The 20,025-nt window shown below is 38.5% G+C and overlaps 1 protein-coding gene across 1 annotated transcript; it reads right to left on the minus strand.

Moving 5' to 3' along the window:
* Positions 1-921: 921 nt before the first annotated feature.
* Positions 922-19,624, minus strand: LOC120116530 (calmodulin-binding protein 60 D-like). The gene is made up of 8 exons (XM_039136996.1): positions 19,419-19,624; positions 18,869-18,944; positions 4,697-4,755; positions 3,827-4,320; positions 3,591-3,751; positions 3,305-3,508; positions 2,495-2,723; positions 922-1,532 (listed from the first exon to the last, which is right to left on the minus strand). The coding sequence occupies exons 1-8, from the start codon at positions 19,535-19,537 to the stop codon at positions 946-948; spliced, it is 1,929 nt and encodes a 642-aa protein (XP_038992927.1). The 5' UTR covers positions 19,538-19,624; the 3' UTR covers positions 922-945.
* Positions 19,625-20,025: the final 401 nt, after the last annotated feature.

A 20,025-nucleotide genomic window follows, 5' to 3' on the forward strand; every position in this document is an offset into this window, starting at 1 on the left:
TGATTCATTATCTTAGAAACTAATTCGACCTGATAAATGTAATCGCAACAATGGTCGAAGTCCCATGAAGTTAACACGATTCTTTAAAATCTCGTGCACCTAAAATGTTAGAGCGGACAAAGTTGATATTAGTCTTCACGACGATCAGGAATTTAAAAATAACAGTTGAGAAAGAAAATAAAGGATTTTCGAAAATGAGAGAAATGAATTGTTAATGATATGAAAGTGCTGAAAACGAGAGGAGATTAAATATATTGTCTGTTGCAATGAAGAAGCGAATCTGGCACAGAAAAGGTCTATATTAATAGCCAATAAACCTTAAAAAAATACCAATTGTTACAACAAAGTAAATTTTGAAATTAAGCCATACCAACCAGCAAAATATTATCCACATTCAATCGTTTTATACAGAGGAATGTGTCCATAAAAACAGTTGAAGAATTTTTATTTTAGTTTCTTCAAACAAAAAAAAAATATTTTGCAAGGAAGTTCTTATCGATTTCTTCTAAAGAGAATACGTGTTGAAGACACGTAATTGCCACGACCACAAAAAAATTATATTAAACCTAATTAAAATGTGATTCATAACAAAACTTAAGGTACATGAAATCAAATAAAAATAAACAGATGGATGTCATTGAATTATGAGATGGAATAGTAACATTGACATAAGAAACTAAAATTACAAATAATTGTACATTACATCATTTGAAAGAGGAAACTACACGACGGCCACAATGGTTACAATCTTGTACAAGGCATCATCAACTTGAAAGCAACACAGACTCAGTTATTCATTACACAAACCCCATCGGTAATTAAGGGAAGTCAAAGAAACAGCTTGCTGTACAAGAAGCATCTCTAGTTTGTGTCTGGCGTTCATGGAGTTCTTGAAGCCATTCGGAAACCAGAGGCTTTCTGCTTAAACAAAGAAGACTCCAATAACTATTCTTCTTCCTCTTCTAGCTCCTCTATCTGTGCCCGTCTCTCGGCAGCTTTCTTTCGGATAAAGAACCCCCATCTCATTGCTGCCTTAATCTTCAGCCACCCGACAACAGCTTTTCCAGGACGTGAACGATCTTCGTCTACGAAGTTTGGCATTGGGGACGGCATGTAATTTGGGAATCCATACCCACCGTCCTCCGTCACGTTAGGACCTCCCATGCTGAAGAGGCGGAGAAGGTGCTGCATATCTTCATTCTCGAGCATTTCATTGCTTCTCATAGGAATCTCTTCCTCCGAAAAGAAGTCCTCGACTCCCTTATCCTGGTTGTTCGTCCAATCATCAAATGGATTAGGATTTAACGGCTGCATTGAAGAACCAATGTTTTGGAACTCTATGGAAGAAGGTTGTGGAGGACCGAGAGCCAGCCCAACAACATTGCTATCATTTTTCAAGCCTTGAGGTTGCTGATAATTGTCAGTTAATTGGTCGTGTGGCGCAAACTGCGTGCTGCCAAGTTGTTTATGAGAATTTGAATTCTCAATCTGGGACTGCCCCGAGTATCTGGTGGACCGTTTATCATTATACCCTGAGATAAAAAGAAAATGAGGTTACTCAAAAACTAGCTGCGATTGGACGAAACGAAGAAAAGGTAGTTATAAACCTGAAAGCTGTACCAAGACTTGAGATCTGAAACGAGAATCCACGATATATAACAAGAGGCACTACTGATTATCCGTGAGGACAGAGCAAACCAAGTCTTTAAGGGGATGATTAAAGACGCAATTATAATATTAAGGATGCGTTTGGTTCACGGAATGTAAGATTACCAGTGTGAATAAAACATTATCATGAAATAAGTTTATTGAGAATGTTGTATTTTGTGTTTGGTTGGTTTAATAGGAATGTAAGATTACCGTGTTTGGATAAAGGAATAAAAAATTATTAGAATGTATATTTGATCAAATTATCCTTATTATATATTTGTTTTTTTAACAAATTGAATTATACTATAATATTACTATAAGATATTTATATATTTTCTTTAAAAATTTAAATCCATAAAATTTATATAATTTTTTTTACAAAATTGATAATATAAAAATATTTAATAAAAGGGTAAAATTTTATTTTAACCCCTAAACTTGTTATAAAATTTTAATTATAGATTTTTTTTTATAAATCTAAAATAGTTTAAGGATAAATTTGTAATTTAACCTTCGTAGAATTTTATTATTCAATGATAGAAGAATGATATTTTTGAAAAAAAAAATTAAAGACATTTTAGTCCAAAACGCCAGTAATTCAATAATACCTAAGGGAAAGAGGGTAATGACATTACCGGTAATATACCTCAAAAAATTCACTGTTGGTAATAAAATATTACCGGGAATATTACCGACCAACCAAACGGGAGAATGTGGATTCCATCGGGAATAGAATCCACATTCCCCAAACCAAACATGCCCTAAGGTATATTTCCCAAGAAGATAGATATACAAGATTGAAAACTCCTTAAAGCAAAATATTTCCAGTAATCTGAAAGCTTACCTCCGCCTGGTAGGCCTGAATAAACTTGCTCAGTAGGAATTGGAACTGGCAACCGTGGTAACTGCAGCTGATGATCTACAGCACTTGGGTAATCCAGTGCACCCGACTGAAATTCATTTCGTGCACTTGACCTCCTATTTTGCTTAAAGTTCAACAGTGATTGGCCATCATACTCTATGACATGATTCCAATTGTCATAGGCTTTCTTTACCATTGAATCTACATAAACCTGCAGAAATTTTTTTTTCTATTGTTAAATTAATGAAACTATTTTACTAAATTAGAAAATAAAAGCTAAAAATAAAACACAATGCTTCTAAAGAAAGCAGATAATCATTATTGTATATAATTTATCTTAGCACATAAGAAAGTTAAATTGTAAAGAACAGTCCTACACTAAACTTGGGATGGGTATGTGTGTCAGATGCAGGTATGCACGTTGGATACAGCTATGAGTGTTACATACAGGTATGTTCAGTTTTTTAAGAAAAGTTTCCCCATTTATTCAAGGGTCCTTTAGGGTTTATCGCCATACTCTTGCTTGAATATGAGTCAAACACTAGTGTCGGACACTGCACTGGTACTTCAAGAAAAATTAAGAGTCGGAGCAACATAGGCCCTATAACCAACATGTTCAAAAAATAAAATTATATATAAACTATATGAGAAATACTGCAAAAAGAAATATCTCTTTACACCTATAAAACATTGCTGCTAGAGCATCCCACATGGTAACCTACAAAGAGAAAAGAACTATTGCAATGCTGCATTTCATTAGAAATTGCAAAAAAAGCATATAATACTACCCACCTTCTGACTATCAGATAGAAAATCGGCAGGTAAATACTGTTCCCCAGAAATAAGGCCATTCAACTCGTAGATATTATTGAAAACAACACCATTGGTTCTTGAATCATCAGTATAGTAAACATAGAGCTTCCCACTCAGCACACAAGTCTTTGCATGATCTAAAAGAGCTTCCCTCATCTTATTTGACATGCCACTTCCCAGAATCTACAAACACAGCATACAGAAAACTCAGAATGCAACTACAATGGAATAGTCTTTTGATTTCGGAACCAAAATCCAAACTCACATTTCGTAACTTTTTCTGATCCCTGACAACAAGTCGCAAAAAGTCTTCAACAGTTAGTATTCCTGCAGTGTTAAGCCTCTTGTGAAATGACCCATCTTTCCCAATCTTTTCCAATCTCCATACTTCATCATTCAATGCAGGTGGGTAGTGCATCTTATACACTGTTAAGCAACATAATTAAAAATTTTGCAGGAAATACACAAATGAAAATAGATAGAGTAGAAGTATTAACTCACATTCCCCTCTGTGATCCTTGACAGTAATAGCCTCTGTCTTAGCTTCCCGTACACGTATGCCCTCACAGAATCCAGAAGCAACCTTCAAGCCAAGCCTGAATTTCCTGCTTCTTATCCAACTTGAATTGTCAGTAAAAGTGAGGTCTCCTAATGTTCCAACACCTTCTTTGAGGGTCACTTGCAAGTCTCCCATTAGCAGTGGTCTTTTTCCTTCACGCTCTTTTACCACATGGCTTTCAAATTCTTCCTGTGTCCAATCTTCATCATCCTCATTGTTGAAATCACCTTCAAGCACAACAACATCTACCTTTACAGAAGCTTCAGGTCCTGTTGTTACAACATGTCCAGTATTGGAGTCAACCATAACAATATGGATGGCAGCACCCTGCTCCCCTTCTACCTTTCCTCCTGTGAAAATAGGGAGGGACAACCTGGACCTGAAGTGGAGCTGTAAGCTTCTTCCATCTGGACCTTCAAGCCGTTTTGGAGAAGACCTGAAAACCAAAGCATTAGAAGTCTTCTAATAAAAAAGAAAAGAAAAAAAGCTTGCATACTTGACCTTAATGCTAAAGAAACGCTGGTTCTTCGTTAAAAAAATAGCAAAAAGAAAACAAACTACACTTAATTCCCACTAGGCTTCTTGTAAAAGGATTGAGCTTATTCAAGAAAAGTAGAATACCATAACCAACAAAAAACCTAGTAAAAATCATGGCAAAACCCAGCATATTGTATGGCTTTAATCAAGTATGTATCCGTGCATTAATAATGCTCAAGTTCATCCAAAATTAAACAGTTACTTGACCAATGCAACCCTGCAAAGCAAGGACAATAAATAATTAAATCATATATGATCAGACATTAATTATTTACTTTCCATTAAGTGTTGGGGAAGCTAATTTTGCCAAAGCTCTTTCCACCTCTTCACTTACCTGCAAAAGCATCAGTTGCAAACATGATAAGAGACATGAGGATAATAGCATAACCCAAAGGAAAAATAACAAAATACACAATATATTTTATTCAAATTGCATAAAAATTAAGGTTCTAAATTGGTTTCAAAAATTGAATACACAACACATGCACCACACATACCTTTTACAACGAGTGTATAGGATACAAAAACCATAGAAAAACATAATCACCCTCAAAAGATGGACATTGAGCACTTGTGTGTGAATTAAATGATCAATTAGAAATAATGCTCAAATTCTATATATGTATATATATTTACATAAATTGACCTCTTCAAAGGGGCCTAGAGCTGGAAGATCGAGTAACATCCTAAAAGGCATAGTCATTACTAACGATTGTGAGAAATGTAATACAAGATCATCTAAAAGGTCTAATCACACTTATGAATCTAACTGAAAATATATTGAAGAATCATGCAATTTGTCATGGCACCAAGAGGTGATCAATCACACTAAATTCTAATTCATACCTAACAAGATAACAGTGAGGTGAAAGTTGGTATAGTCCAAAGACAATGAAAGGAGGAATGCCTTATATGGCATGTAGGCTTTATGCAAGAACATATGAACAAGTCACACAAGACAATCAGCATTCTTCCTTCAAATCACATAAATGTACAAGATTCGAACCAGTCCCATAAGAAACTGAAACCTTTAAGAGTGTTGATTGCTATACATTTTAAAAAAGAATTGTTTGTGTAATGTAAATAAACAGGTAACTGTGCCTAAATCTAAAAGCACAATAGATGCATGTCCATGTGTAAGCCTATATCACAAAACATGTAAGGCTCTCCAATTCAGAAGTGGAACTCCAACCAGTAGAAGAATAATTAATGCAGGTCTTTAATCTTGGCTATACGACTTTTCCTACTCGAAGTGCATCTAGAGAAGATCACGATGATATGTATTTGTAAGTTTGAGAGAAATAGGACCATTCTGCTTGTGTTGGTCGTGATGATACTTCCTATTCATAGTGTACTTGGTTTCTAAAATGACCTTCTTGCTTTGTACCTTGAATGTGCACTGATAATTCTTAGTTTTCAAATAACGGCAACAAGAAGGCCGGTAGAAAAATGAGTGAGAGTCGTGGAGATGGTTCATTCCCCACTGGAATGATCTGGTCGACCTTCATCGATAACCTTAGCAAAAGAGTTTCTAGGAGAGCTTTGTGGGAACGTTTTAAGCATCATGGGAAGGTTTGCAGGGTGTTTATTCCCTTGTGAACAGAAGACCGAGGTACAGAAACTTCACTTTCGCTTTTGTTCATTTCAAAAGTCAGGAGGATCTGTTGAATGCTATTCAGGAGATGAATAACACGACGATTGATGGGAGAAAGATTTCAATAAGGGTGGCAAAATTCCAGAAGTCCCCGTTGAAGAAAGACTCGACCATTGCTACTGATGGTAGATCGAAGAGAAGGGTAAAGGCTCCTTCAAAGAATCTGGAAGTCAGAGAGGCGTTGTTCAACAGGTTTCATGATGGAAGGTCTTATAGGGACTCTCTGACGGGTGTTAGAAGTTCGCTGGCTGACCGTCAAGGTAAGAATATAGGGGGAGTTGGGAATCTGAAGAGTAGTTTGAACGTTTTCATACCCTTAGAAAAGAGAGATTGGATCAGGAAGTCATTAACAGGTATTCTCAAAGATGCGTATGACATGGAGTTTATTCAAGAAGCTATTGGTAATGATGGCTTTGATGCGAAAGTGGCCAGATAGGGTTATTCAAAGAGTGTTTTTATTATTATGTTTTCGTCGTTAGAAGAAAGAAAGAAAGCTTTGGAGGAAAGAATTGAAGATCTAAAAGTGTGGTTTGACTGGACAGTTCCGATTTCGGTAGACGGGGGTGTTTCGTTAGCCTTTTGTTCGGTTTCATTGATGGAAGTTCCTTTGAACTGTTGGAGTGAAGTGTTTTTTAGAAGTTTGGCTGAAAGGTGGGGATCAGTGGTAGAGATAAAGGAGGAGACGCTTCAAAAAAAGAATTTTCGGGTAGCTCAGCTTCTCCTTCGTGTGGCTAGTCCCTTCGATATTCCACCGTCGGTCATAATTAATACGAATGGAAGGTCTTATGTGATCAAAATCAAAGTTGAAACGGTAGAGAAATTTCCCCCCGGATCGAACAGGAGCGAAATAGAGGAGGAATCGGAGGATGAATCGGAAGAACGCTCATCGGATTCTTTTCAGATCGAAGACTTTACTGGGCAGGAAGGTCGGGAAGCTCATTAGTCAATGGGATCGTCTCAAGAGGGGTGGAGTCTTGGCTCCAGGATAATCTGATAGGTGGCAGCGGGTGGCAGCGGGTGGCAGCGGGAGGAATGTCGGCGAGATTAATGTTTCAGGGGGATCGAGACAGGGAGAGGGAAGAATGCAATGATTACGTAGCCTCCATGAAGTAGATTTTGTCGAGGGATGAAATAACGGTTCGTGCGGTGGGGGGAGAGAGGGCCATTAATGCCTTTGGGACCGGTAATTATGCTATTTTAGATGATGGGCCTGATCAGAATGGTTTGGATCAGCATGGGAAAAGAGGTTCTCGAATTGGGCTGAGGAGGAGGCATAGCTCATTAGACCCACCTGGAAGAAGCGAGGATAATTGCAGTGTGTCTGGGCCATTTTCAGAGGAAACTAAGGGCTTGGAAGAGATCAACGCTATTTCTCAGAAGCAGATTTCTTCTCAGTTTTCTCCTTCTAACTCAAATCGTAGGCGTTATGCAGGGAGTTGTGTTTCTGAAGTAATGAGAGAGCAGATTTTTCATGAGGGCATACTGTAGATCCAGAGGAAAAAGCGTCGCGGGTGATGAAGATCAGTCTTCTTCTCGTTCTTCCCCATGTAGGCCGGAGGAGAAGGACGAGGCAAATGCTCTTTGGAATGCTAGCAATTTATTAGGTGTCGCCTTTCGGGGAGGGAAAAAACCCTTGGTTAAAAAATTTACTGCTAAAGAGAAAGCGATGGGTAATGGGGAAGAGAATTAATGCCCCAGGGTGAATAGGTATCTTTTTATTTTTTATTTTTATAGGAATAGGATGCCTCATTAAAAACCTCCCTCTAAGAAGTCCACTGCCCTAAGGCAAGGACCCTCTAGTGGATGGAGGAAAAGAGTACATCAATTTATTAATGATAATACAATTACATAAAATTTTAAAACACTCCTACAAAAATACATAAGACTTGATACACTCCTGCAAGACCTCCCCTCAAAGACATACAAACCAACTAAAAGCAGTACAATCAGCCAATCCCCTCATTCGCTAGCTTGTCCGCCTCACAATTACAACACCTAGGAATCCACCTGATAATGAACTGATATCCAGAAACAGCAGACGCAATCTTCTTCACAAAATTAGACAAGTAAATAGGGACTGAACTCTTATCTTTAATCCAATCCACTGCTGTCTTTGAATCACTTTCAATAATGAGCCTACCCTTCGAAGCCCATATAAATGCAACAAAGATGTCAATACCTTTCTTGATAGCCTTCAATTCTGCTAGGATAGGAGTATTAGGACCTGCATTTACTGAAAATGAAGACAGAACAACCCGATTCCAGTCCCTTAGAATTCCCCCAATACCTGCCACCATCCCCACACTACTCACCGCCCCGTCCACATTCATCTTAAAGAAATCCAGTGGAGGAGGAATCCAGCAGACCACACTACTGTCCAAAACCTTAGAGTCTGAAAGGTTGTCAGCCACAGAGGGGTCCCCAATTAAGAAATCAACCTGAGTTGAAAAAAGTGGATACTTGGCTACAAACCACTTAGCTACTCTGAATCGAACCGTGAAAAACAAAGAGATACTGTCCAACTTTCCTTTGTCGAAGATGATCTCATTCCTTAACTTCCAAATGGACCAAAAAACTGCCCCTGGAATAAACTTCCATATAGCAGAATATGGCCTCAATTCGGCCCATGAACTGAGTAAATTAGGAGGGTCTTGCGGCAGAGCAAGCCGAATACCCCAATACCCAATAATTTTCATCCATAGTTCACAGGATACAGGACAATGAATAAATAGATGCTGAATAGATTCAACCCCTTGATTACACAACGGGCAGAGAATGTTCTCCCCTAAATCAACCCCCTGCTCAACAACTCCACTCTCACAGTTACTTTTGATGTGACAATTGCCAAAGGAAAGTCTCCACTCGAGGAGGAACTAAACCCTGCCAGACGACTTTTTCCCACTGAACTGAGTCCTTAAGAGGAACAGACAGAGCATTCCTGCATGCTTTAACAGAAAACTGCCCATCACCCGAACCAACCCACAACAAACAGTCTTCCAAAGGCTCCATTAGTTTAATATTTTTTATGGTGTCCAACAACTCAACGAACTGCTCAACCTCCCAATCACAAAGGTTCCTCCTGGTCTTGATATTCCAAACCCATCCAGACAAAACGAAACTCCCAAAATCAGCTACCTTACCCAATTTATCTGAAGAAAGGGCATACATTCTAGGAAACCGAAGTTTTAAAGGGAAATCCCCTATCACGTATCACTCCAAAAAGAAATAGATTTACCATTACCTATTTGAAGCTTAGCATGAGATCTAAGACAACCTCCAATAACATACTCCTTAAAATAGTTATTCACAATTCCCCTCCATATCCAAGAGTCTTTACGAAAGCAAGCTCTATTAATATCCATGGATTGATAGCTCACATTGTGTTTGCTGCATAATAGTTTCTTCCACATCGAATTCTTGTCATTGGCAAACTTCCAAACCCACTTGCCCAATAACGCTCGATTTGTAACCTTCAAATCCACCACTCCCAATCCTCCTCCACTCAACGGCTTGCATACATAGTCCCAGCGCACCCAGTGCATTCTCTTCTTGTCGCCCTACTCCCCAATAAAAAATCCGACATCAATGAATTTAACCTCTGACAAATAGAAGAAGGCATCTTAAAAATAGAAAGGTAAAAAATAGGTAAGGATGACAACATCGACTTTATTAATACCAATCTACCAGCCATAGATAAAGAAGTAACTTTCCAACCCGCCAATTTCTTATTAACGTTGACAATAACCGGATCCCATAACTTCTCCAAATTCGTTTTCGCCCCCAAAGGAAGGCCTAAGTATTCCGTGGGAAATGAACCAATAGAACAACCAATCTCTTAGCCCAATCTTCAAGGATGTTACTCTCCACATTAATTCCGAAAAGTTTACTTTTGGCTAAGTTTAGATGGAGCCCCGTCATTAAGCTGAAAATCCTCAAAATTCTTCTAACATTCATAATCTGCGTAATTGATGCTCGGCAAAAAATAATTAAGTCATCTGCAAACTGAAGATGGGACAAAGAGAATGAATTTTGATTTTTACCAAAGGAGAAACCTTCGAACATACCCAAATCCACTGCTTTAGTCAACATCCTATGAAGTAATTCCCCGACCAAATTGAACAAAAGAGGAGAAAGGCTACACCCTTGCCTCAAGCCTTTAGCAATAGAAAACTCCTTAGTAGGAGACCCATTCACTAGAACCGAAATAGAAGCTGTAGAGATACATTGTGAGATCCAAGAACACCACCTCTCTCCAAACCCCATCTCCTTCATTAGCCTTTGAAGAATCTGCCATTCAACAGTATCGTAAGCTCTACTGAAATCCACTTTGAAAATAACCCCTTTAAGTCCTTGCTTCCTCCAAAAATCAATTCCTTCATTAGCTAAAAATGCACAGTCCAACAATTGTCTACCCGGAATAAAAGCGAACTGAGACGGACTAATGATATCCTTGATACAAGAAATAAGTCTTTTTGATAGAACTTTTGAGAGGATTTTGTACAAGCTGCCCACAAGACTAATGGGTCTATAATCTTCAATGCTCTCGGGAGTACCTTTCTTAGGAATCAAGGTTATAAACGCATGATTGACTCCATGCTCCCATGACTTACCTTGATAGAAATCAGATAAAAACTCCATGATCTTCTCCTTAAGATTTTCCCAATATTTCTTATAAAAACCCATGGTAAAACCATCCGGGCCAGGGGCTTTTGCACTATCCGAAGAAGAGATTACTTGACACACTTCTTGCTCAGAGAATTCCACCTCCAAAGATGTACTCTGAATTGCAGAAAGTTGTGCAAAATCCATATTTAGGCACTCAACCTCCATTACTGAATTAGTGTTGTAATCCGTCTTGAAGAAATTGAACACACTACTTCTAATTTTTCCTGAGTCCGAGATAAATTCTCCCTTAATTTTCAATGAATGAATAGAGTTGATCCTGTTTCTTGTTAAAGCACTCAAGTGAAAGAACCTCGTATTTCTGTCCCCATCCTTAATCCACCTACTCCTGGACTTCTGACACCATATGCTCTCTTCATTCCTTAACAGCCTCCACAACTCCTTTTTACATTCTACCATCTGATCCCACTCCCCTTTGGACAAGATTCCAACTTGCGACTTCCTTTCCCAATTCTCTATCTTCCCTTCAAGAACCGAAATGGAGTCTGACAGCCCAACATTGCTGATTCCAGGCCAACTTCTAATCTGGTTTTTAGCGTTCTGAAGCATTCTGAAAATTCCCACAAAATTCCTCTTATTCTTCTCAACTGCCACAAGATTAACCACAAAATCATCAAAGCCTTTCTCCTGTAAAAGATAATTGAAGAATCTAAAAGGTTTTGGGCCCCAATTTATACAAACATCTTCCAGCAAAACTGGTTTATGATCAGACATAGAGATCGAAAGAAGTCTCTGTGAAATCTTAGGAAAACATTTGAGAAAACTGTCACTTAACAAGAACCGATCAAGCCTAACCCATGTTGAATCTTCTCTAAAACTACTCCATGTAAAAGACCCTCCTGACATGGGCAGATCAATGAGCTTAGCTCTCTGCACAAATGTTTTGAAAATATTTAAAGTATGCCAGTTCTGAGCTTTCCCTAGCTTTTCTTCCGGATCAATATACGCATTAAAATCCCCCCTATACAAACTGGTAAATTCAACGAAACTACAAAACACAACAACTCCCCAAAAAAATCCTCCTTTTCGTCTTCAATAGCCGGGCCGTATACATTAATAAATACGAACTCCTTTTGATCATTCACAAAATACCCCACCAATGCCAAAAACCTGCTGTGCACATGCTGATTGGTGACTTTAAACATATTCTCATTCCACATACTAATCAAGCCACCTTTAGATCCCTGTGCTGGAGACAACTTCACTCCCTTTAACATACTCCCTCCTAACCTCCTTAGAATAGACTCCTTACAATGTTCTAGCTTGGATTCTTGAATAAACACCAGAACTGGTTTGACCTTCTTACAAGCTTAGCGACATAAGCGATCTTCTCCCTCCTCCCTAAACCTCTAATGTTCCACGAAAAAATTCTTAAATTCTGTATACAAATGTATCACTCCCAAACGCCCCAACCAAACCCATCCAACCGCAAAACCTAACCATCATATCCATCATCCTTTACAACCTCCGAACCATTCTCAAGGCAAATAATCTTTTCAATAAATTTCTCCTTCCCATCCTTGAAAGAGATGCCTAACATCAGACATACTTCCCAAGTGGCCATAGCTTCCTCTACCAGCTTAGAAAAATGAGGAGAGTAGGCTGTGTGAATATTAACCAACTCCAAGGCTTGATAAATTAAACCTCTTCTATTCTTTCTGCGAACTCTTCCTAACTTTGGAGATGAAAACACATCAGGTGCCGCACACTCTGACACTACTGCCGACGGCTGTTGTAATATTCTGCAATCTGATCCCTTCTGTTCTTGAATCGTATTAGCCTCTGAACCAATAAAATCAGCTTCTTTACACAAATTTAGCCATATTTTCCTATTCCTCGACCTTTTATAAACTCTAGCATATTGACCTCTTTTCTTTCTCCCATCCTGCGCTGATCGAATAGTCATACAAGCAGACACAGGAAATCCTCTCTTCCACCTCTTAACACTCTTTACACTTACCTCCTTGTTTTCCTCCTGCACCAATTGACTTACCACTTCCATCTCCATTCTATTTTCTTCGACTACATGGAAACCCTCACCTACTTTTCCAATTAAATCGCAGCTATCCACCTCTACTAAATCATGAAGAGACTGAAACTTGTTATTCTCTCCTACATCATCCCACCTCACCTTAACCGCCGGCCCAGTAGGAATAATTTTAGTAACTGGTGAAAAGGAATCCCAGTTTGAATCAGATTGGGCTGAGCAGCTCGGATCCACCACTGCTCTCAGCCCAAGACCCGCATATTCCATATTAAAAACTGGCTCCACTTCACATTCCAGATTCCCTGACAGCCCATCACTATTGGATTTCGTGTGGGACGTCTTTTCAGGGAACTGTTCCCCACCTTCCTTAATCCCCCCACTTTCTAAATTTCTTTGTCTCCACGTGTTCCCCTCTGTCCCCACTACCACTGTTGACATTCCCCGAATGCCTATTTCCTTCCCTGAACTACTACCATCATCAGACCTCTTCTGTAACTTTTCTCCGATTATAGCCGGGGGTGTATAATAACTTCCTCCCAAAGTAATTTTGACCTTAAAAAATCTTCCATAAGACCCTACAATAATGACTCTTGAATGTCATAAGGACTTGCAACCCTCATCAACAGTCTGGCCGATGAGAGATCCTCTTTATTTCTGGTCTCATCCAGAATACAAACAAGGTCTCCCCACCTTCCTGCTAATCTTTCCAGGAATAGTTCATTCCAGCAAAGAAGTGGTGGCCCTACTAACTCTACCAAACCATACGCCATTGGAACACCTTCATCACTCAATACCGGAGATAACCATTGAAACCAGGAAAACATTTTGTCACGTACTCCGACCACCCTTACCGAAATCTTCATTTGACTTGAACATAACAATGCCAGCATTCCCTACGAAACCCCAATTTACTATCTTTACCTGAAATCCCTCCTTTACGAATGCCTCCTTCACCATGTCCAGCTGCATGGAATATTTGACTACCTGTTAATGAATACTTCACCCAGCCATAATCATCCGTAGGAATGTGCATATCCCATACATTCCTAACTCTATTTTCTTTCACAGACTGACCTCCTTCTCTCTCCACTAGTTCAAACTCCATGTTCTTCGCGCTATCCCCCTTCAGCACTTCCTCGTACGATCTGCCATTCCTCAGACTACTCGTTCTTTCCGTTTGCATATGTTGCCTACCTCTGACCCCTGTGCCTGATTTGATACCTTCCGGTTGACGCTTATACCCCACTATGCCTCTTCTCCTATTCTTCTTGTACTTTGCCACCCCCACTGTCACTCGCTTCCCATCAATCAGAGTTCTATTCACATTCTGAACAGCTCTATTGCAACTTTCCTCTAACGTAAATTGCACAAAAGCAAACGTGGACGATTTGTATTTCGGTTTAAAAATAAAATTTGGAATATAAACCCTGACTATTCTGCCATACTGGATGAAAATCTCTCTAAGCTCACTTCTAGAAACTCTCTTACTAAGGTTGTCAACAAAGACAGTCCATTCCTCATCGGAGGAGGGACTCCCATACGCACTCGCTCCGTTTCTCTCTCTAACTATCTCTCTCATATATTTTTTTAGAGAAAGAGAGGAAATGATCAATACTTGTTTATTTCAAATTAAAACCTTTAGGTATCTTTTTATTTAATTTATAATGTTAAAGTTAGCATAATATCGTGAAACATAGGGGATCTTGGAAGGAAGGAGAAGTCAAGAGCGGTGAGGAATTTGATATTGGAAAAGAAGCCATCTTTCTTATTTATTCAAGAATCAAAAGTGGATTCGGTGAAACCCATTCTTGTTAGAAGGCTCGGAGGAAATCTGTTGCGGGGTTGCATCTGGTCTCCTGCAGAAGGAGTAGCGTGAGGTTTAGTCACATTGTGGGATAAGAAGGTGTTTAGTTTTCACTCTAAAACTTTGCACAGTAGGTTTATGGCTATTATTGGCAATCTGAAGGGGTATTCGGGTCTGATTTGTCTTATTAATGTGTATGGTATGTCAGTAAACTCAGAAAAGGAGGCTTTCTTCAATGATATTCTCTCTTTTGTTATTCAACTAGATTGTCCGACCTGTTTGGGGGTGACTTTAACGCGTATCAATCAAAGAAAGAGAAATTGGGTGGTCCTCAGAATGGGTTCTCAGTGAGAGTGTTCAGTGAGTTTATTCATCAAGCTAATCTGAATGATCTTCCTTCGGCTGGAGGTAGTTTTACTTGGAACAATAATAGGGAGTATTTGACCTTTGTTAGGTTGGATAGGTTTCTGGTCGATCCTCGGTTTCTATCAGCCTTTCCGAATGTTAGCCAATCTTTATTGCTGAGATCCATTTCAAATCATAACGCCATTTTCCTGGAGAACAGCGGGGTGAATTGGGGACCTAAGCCTTTTAGGCTATTCAACTATCTTATGGATGAAGGCGATTTTAAAGAAATGATGGAACAGGAACTGAAGGAGCTTCAAAAAGGAGGTAGGAAAAAGGGAATTTTTAGTGTTTTAAAAGGGTCTAAAGCAGCCATAAAAAAGTGGTAAAAAATTAGGCTCCTTGTGCTGTCTGCTTAATTTTTGACTTGGAACATTCCATCCATGATATGGAGATGGCTATACAGTAGGGATACTCCACATTTTCAATCGAAGATGTTGCTAAAGCTATAAAGGAGCTTTGGAAGTTATATAGGAATAATGAGCAAATTGGTTTCAAAAGTCTAGAGTTAAGTGGTTTTTGGAGGATGATAGAAATTCTAGATTTTTTCATCAATGTTGGCGAATAGAGGGAGATTGAATTTTATCAAATCTTTGAAGGTTGGTGATGAGTTGATTTCGAACCCTAGGAAAATAAAAACTTGTGTTGAATTTTTTTTAAAAGGCGTACAATCTGGATAATACGATTGAGGTGGAGGATATGAACATGAATTTCTCTAAATTGTCCGAGGTGCAAAGCTCTTTTTTGGAGATTCAGTTTACAGAGAAAGAGATTTGGGAGGCTATTGCCTCTACCGACAGCAATAAAGCGCTTGGTCCAGATGGCTTGAATATGGATTTCTTTAAGAAGTTCTAGCCTTGATTAAAAGATGGTATTGTAAGTTCTTTTAAAGACTTTTTCAGGGGGAAACAATGGGAAAAGGTGGTTAACCATTCTTTTATAACCCTCATCCCCAAGAAGGTAAATTCGGCTAGTGTGGAAGACTACATGCCTATTAGTTTGGTCAGGGGACTTTACAAGATTTTGTCCAATGTGTTGTCGAGAAGGTTAAGGGTGTGCATTGATTCGATAATTAGACATTCTCAGTTTGCTTTTATTCCGGGAAGGCAAATATTGGATTGTTCGCTAGTTGCAAACGAAAGAATTGACTACTGGAGGAAGAAAGGTCAAAAAGGTTTTTTTAAGGTTGACTTCAAAAGAGCTTACGATTCGGTGAATTGGATTTTTTTTTAAATAATGGAATAAATGGGTTTCGGACAAAGGTGGTGTTCTTGGATAAAATCCTATATATCTTCGGCATCTATCGATGTTCTAGTGAATGGGTATCATTCAGAGGAGTTTTCGATTACAAGAGGTCTTCGTCAAGGTTGTTTATTGTCTCCGCTGATATTCAATTTGGTGGGAGAGGTGATGAGTTTAATACTAGCTAAGGCAGTGAATATTGGGCTTTTAAGGGGGTTTAAGATTGACGACTCAGATAATTCCTTTATGTTGTCACATTTTATAGTTTACTGACGACCCTATTATTTTCTGTAATGCAAAGGGTGGGGAATTGAAGAATGTGTTCAGGATTCTCTCCTTGTTTGAGTTTATATCTGGGTTGCAGTTAAACCTGTCAAAAAGCAAAATTTTTGGTATTAATGTTGATGCTACTGTTTTGAACAAGTGGGATTGTTCGATTGGTTGTTCAGTGGGTTCTCTTCTATCAGATTATTTAGGGTTGCCCCTTATAATGAGAAATAGTTCAGTGGCTCTCTGGGAACCGATTATTCAGAGGTTTTATAAGAAGCATTCGGGATGGAAAGCAACTTCCCTTTCTCTTGGGAGAGGGTGATATTGATTAAATCAATTTTATGCTCACTGCCTATTTATTTTTTTGTCTATTTTCAGGTTGCCACCTTGTGTCTTATCAAGGTTGAATTCGATTATGGCGAATTTTTTATGGGGAGGTTCGAATGATAAGAGAAAGATCCACTAGGTTAGTTGGTCGTCTGTTTGTAAGCCTAAGGATCTAGGCATTTAGGGATTACTGATCTTAATTTGTTTAATAGAACGCTCTTAGGCAAATGGTCGTGGAGATTTGCAAGTGAATCTAATTCGTGGTGGAAAATAGTGATTTGCTGCAAGAACGATGTGGATCCGAGGGCTATTTCAGACGAGAGATCGGATTTTTCTAAAGCTTCTTGGATTTGGAAAGGGGTGGTTAAAAGTTGCTTGGCTAAGGATGCTTTTGGTGATTGTCTTAGAAATCATTTTCGTTTAAAAGTGGGTAAAGGGGATTCTATACTTTTTTGGCATGATGTTTGGGTACAGAGTGTGCCTTTAAAAGACTGAGTTCCAAGGATGTATATTCTTTCGGTTAACAAATGGGGAAGAATTTCTGATTTCAAAAAACAAAGTCAGTCAGGATGGTTTTGGGACATCCAGGTGAGGAGAAACCTTGCGGACTAGGAGTTGGAGCATTAGCTCGAATTAAAATATATTTTTTGCAATTTTTATGTTGATGTTTCTATAGAAGATTCCTCTGTTTGGACACGAAATGGAGAAGGCGCTTATTTTGTTAAATCTTGTTTAAAATCATTAAATGAGAAAGAGAATGTGGATCTGGCTTGGTCAAAACTTGTTTGCCTTGGGGTGGCCCCTCCTTGGGTGGATGTTTTTATTTGGAAAGTTTTTCGTACGAAGGTAGGAGTTAAAGTTGAGTTGGTGAAACGTGGAGTTCCTAGGATCCTGGACAATCTCTGCCCCCTGTGCGGTTTGACTCCGGAAATGGTTTCTCATTTGTTTGTGTCTTGTTCGATAGTTTGGAGATTATGGTCTATTTTTTTGAAGATGTGAGATGTTCATTTCGCTGTTCCAGAAAGCCCGGTTACTTTAATTTCAGTTTGGATGTTGTTGGTGCCTCGCTCGAAAATTTGGTTGTTTATTCTAGGGAGATTTTATGATCGGTCTGAAAGTATAGAAACGAGATTATTTTGAAGGAAGGAAGTTAGACAACACATTGTTGATTTTCTTAACAAGGTATAGACTTGTTTCTTAGTTCTCAGCGAAATTTATTGTTGTCCCAATTCCTTTCGATTGTCTTGTAGGTAATCATGCTTTAGCTGATTCTTGGGTGTGTTGTAATAAACCCCTCGCTAGCTCGTTGTCTTGGTGCCCTCCTCCTAAGGGTTTCTTCAAGATGAATGTTGACTGGGTTGTGGATAAGTTTTGGATTAAAGGAGGAATAGGTGGTTTACTAAGGGATGAAGATGGTACGGTGTTGGGGACCTTTTCTAAAAATGTTGGTTCGGGCCCTCCAATTTTAGTAAAGTTGTTGATTATCAAAACCGGTTTATTGTTCTTCATGAATTCGAATTGGAGCTCAAGGGGAAGATTTATTTTGGAGAGTGATTGCAGCAAAGCCTTAGATTGGATCAAGATTCCAGGTTCTTGTACTTTATTTATTTCGTTAGTGAAGGAAATTGTGACTTTGGTAGTAGATAGGAATGTTATTGTAAGGCATGTCAAAAGAGTTGTGAATTGTCAGACGGATGAATTAGCTAAGATAGGAATTGAATGAGCTTGTGTTTTTGGTTTTTCGAGGAGGTTTATTTATGTTGTAAGATGTTGTTGTACTGGACATTTTTTACTGTTTGTTTTCTTGGTTGGTAATAAAATTATGAGGCACTCTTTTTATCCTTTCAATATTCGTCGAGATACCTTAGTATTTTGACGGTTATGAAAGGGTTTTTAACAAGGCCTCCTATTCTTATAAAAAAAATCTTGGCTAAACGACAATTGAACCAACTCTTTATCAAAAGAATAAAAAAAAACGAAAAGCAGATGCACTGATCATGCATAGACCCTCTATCATATCCTGAAATCCTCCACAACAAGTGTATTGATCACAAAGAGTAGGAAATAGGTCTTACAACTCTACGAAGAATGGGTTCCAAAGATGAGCAAAGTTTCTGCAAGCTGTCCACCTTAAGAGCTTCTACAATTACACTGCATAACATAAACATGCAATATATTCAAAAAAAGCACTAGGCCGTATAGAGAGAGACCCAATCATGTCATAACCATGATACTAAGATTTTAAATTCCCCAGTGTGCCACAGAATCGAATGACAAAAAAATAAAAAACCTTATGCGTGGAAAAAATCACCAGGCAGAGTACAAAAATACTTTTATTTTGATTTCGCCCAATTACCATGATTTGTTAATGCTTTTACCACTAGCAATTCGCCACCTAGAAACTTACAGCAAAATCATAATCAGAATTAATATAAAAGTTCTCCGAAAGACAAATGAAAGCTAAACAATAGTTGAAAACAATGTTTATTGTCATTTCTCTTTTTCCCCGTCTGATGGAAAAAAAATACAAATACAAAAAGCAACGACTAGGATACACACAAGACTAGCAAACAAACAAAGCAGTACTTACACAGCAGAAAAAGGGAATAAACATAAGAAAAATACCTAGCTAAAGCGGGACGCTTTGGCTTTGGCTCCGGCTCCTGGTCCTCATATCCTTCCAAACTCCTCTTCCCTCTAGCGATACTATTACTCCTCGTCATGTACCGCTGCAGTCTTTGCATTTTCCGAGCAACCGAATCGAAAGCTTGATTTTCCCCCTCAGATATGCAATTATAACAAAATCAACACTCTTCTAAATGAAATATTCAAATTCATAATGAAAAATTAGGCTCTTACTCCACAATCGGGTCGGGTTTCAGTTTATAATCGAGCAACTGATAAACAGAGAATTAAAGAAAAAACAAGGATGGTGAGAAATAAAAATCAGGTTTTAAGTGGATAATTACAAAGCATTTGAAGAGATGAATTTAGGGAAAGGAAAATCCGAGAAAAAAAATAAAACTTTTGCAGTGATTGCTGAATAGTAAAACAAATGAAGTAAAATTGGAGGAAAAAGTTGCGTTTGGTTTTGGACTTTTTCTTCAGTACTCTTTTTTAAGTGCACACTTTTTGTTAGCTGACAAAAGAGGCTCGGGGAATTATCCGGTACGGCTCGCTATTTTAGGGGTAAATAACGGCTAGGGTGAGATAATTCATTCGTGAAAGAAAA

The sequence above is a fragment of the Hibiscus syriacus genome, unplaced genomic scaffold (assembly GCF_006381635.1).
Source record: "Hibiscus syriacus cultivar Baekdansim isolate YM2019G1 unplaced genomic scaffold, ASM638163v2 tig00110299_pilon, whole genome shotgun sequence".
Taxonomy (NCBI): Eukaryota; Viridiplantae; Streptophyta; class Magnoliopsida; order Malvales; family Malvaceae; genus Hibiscus; species Hibiscus syriacus.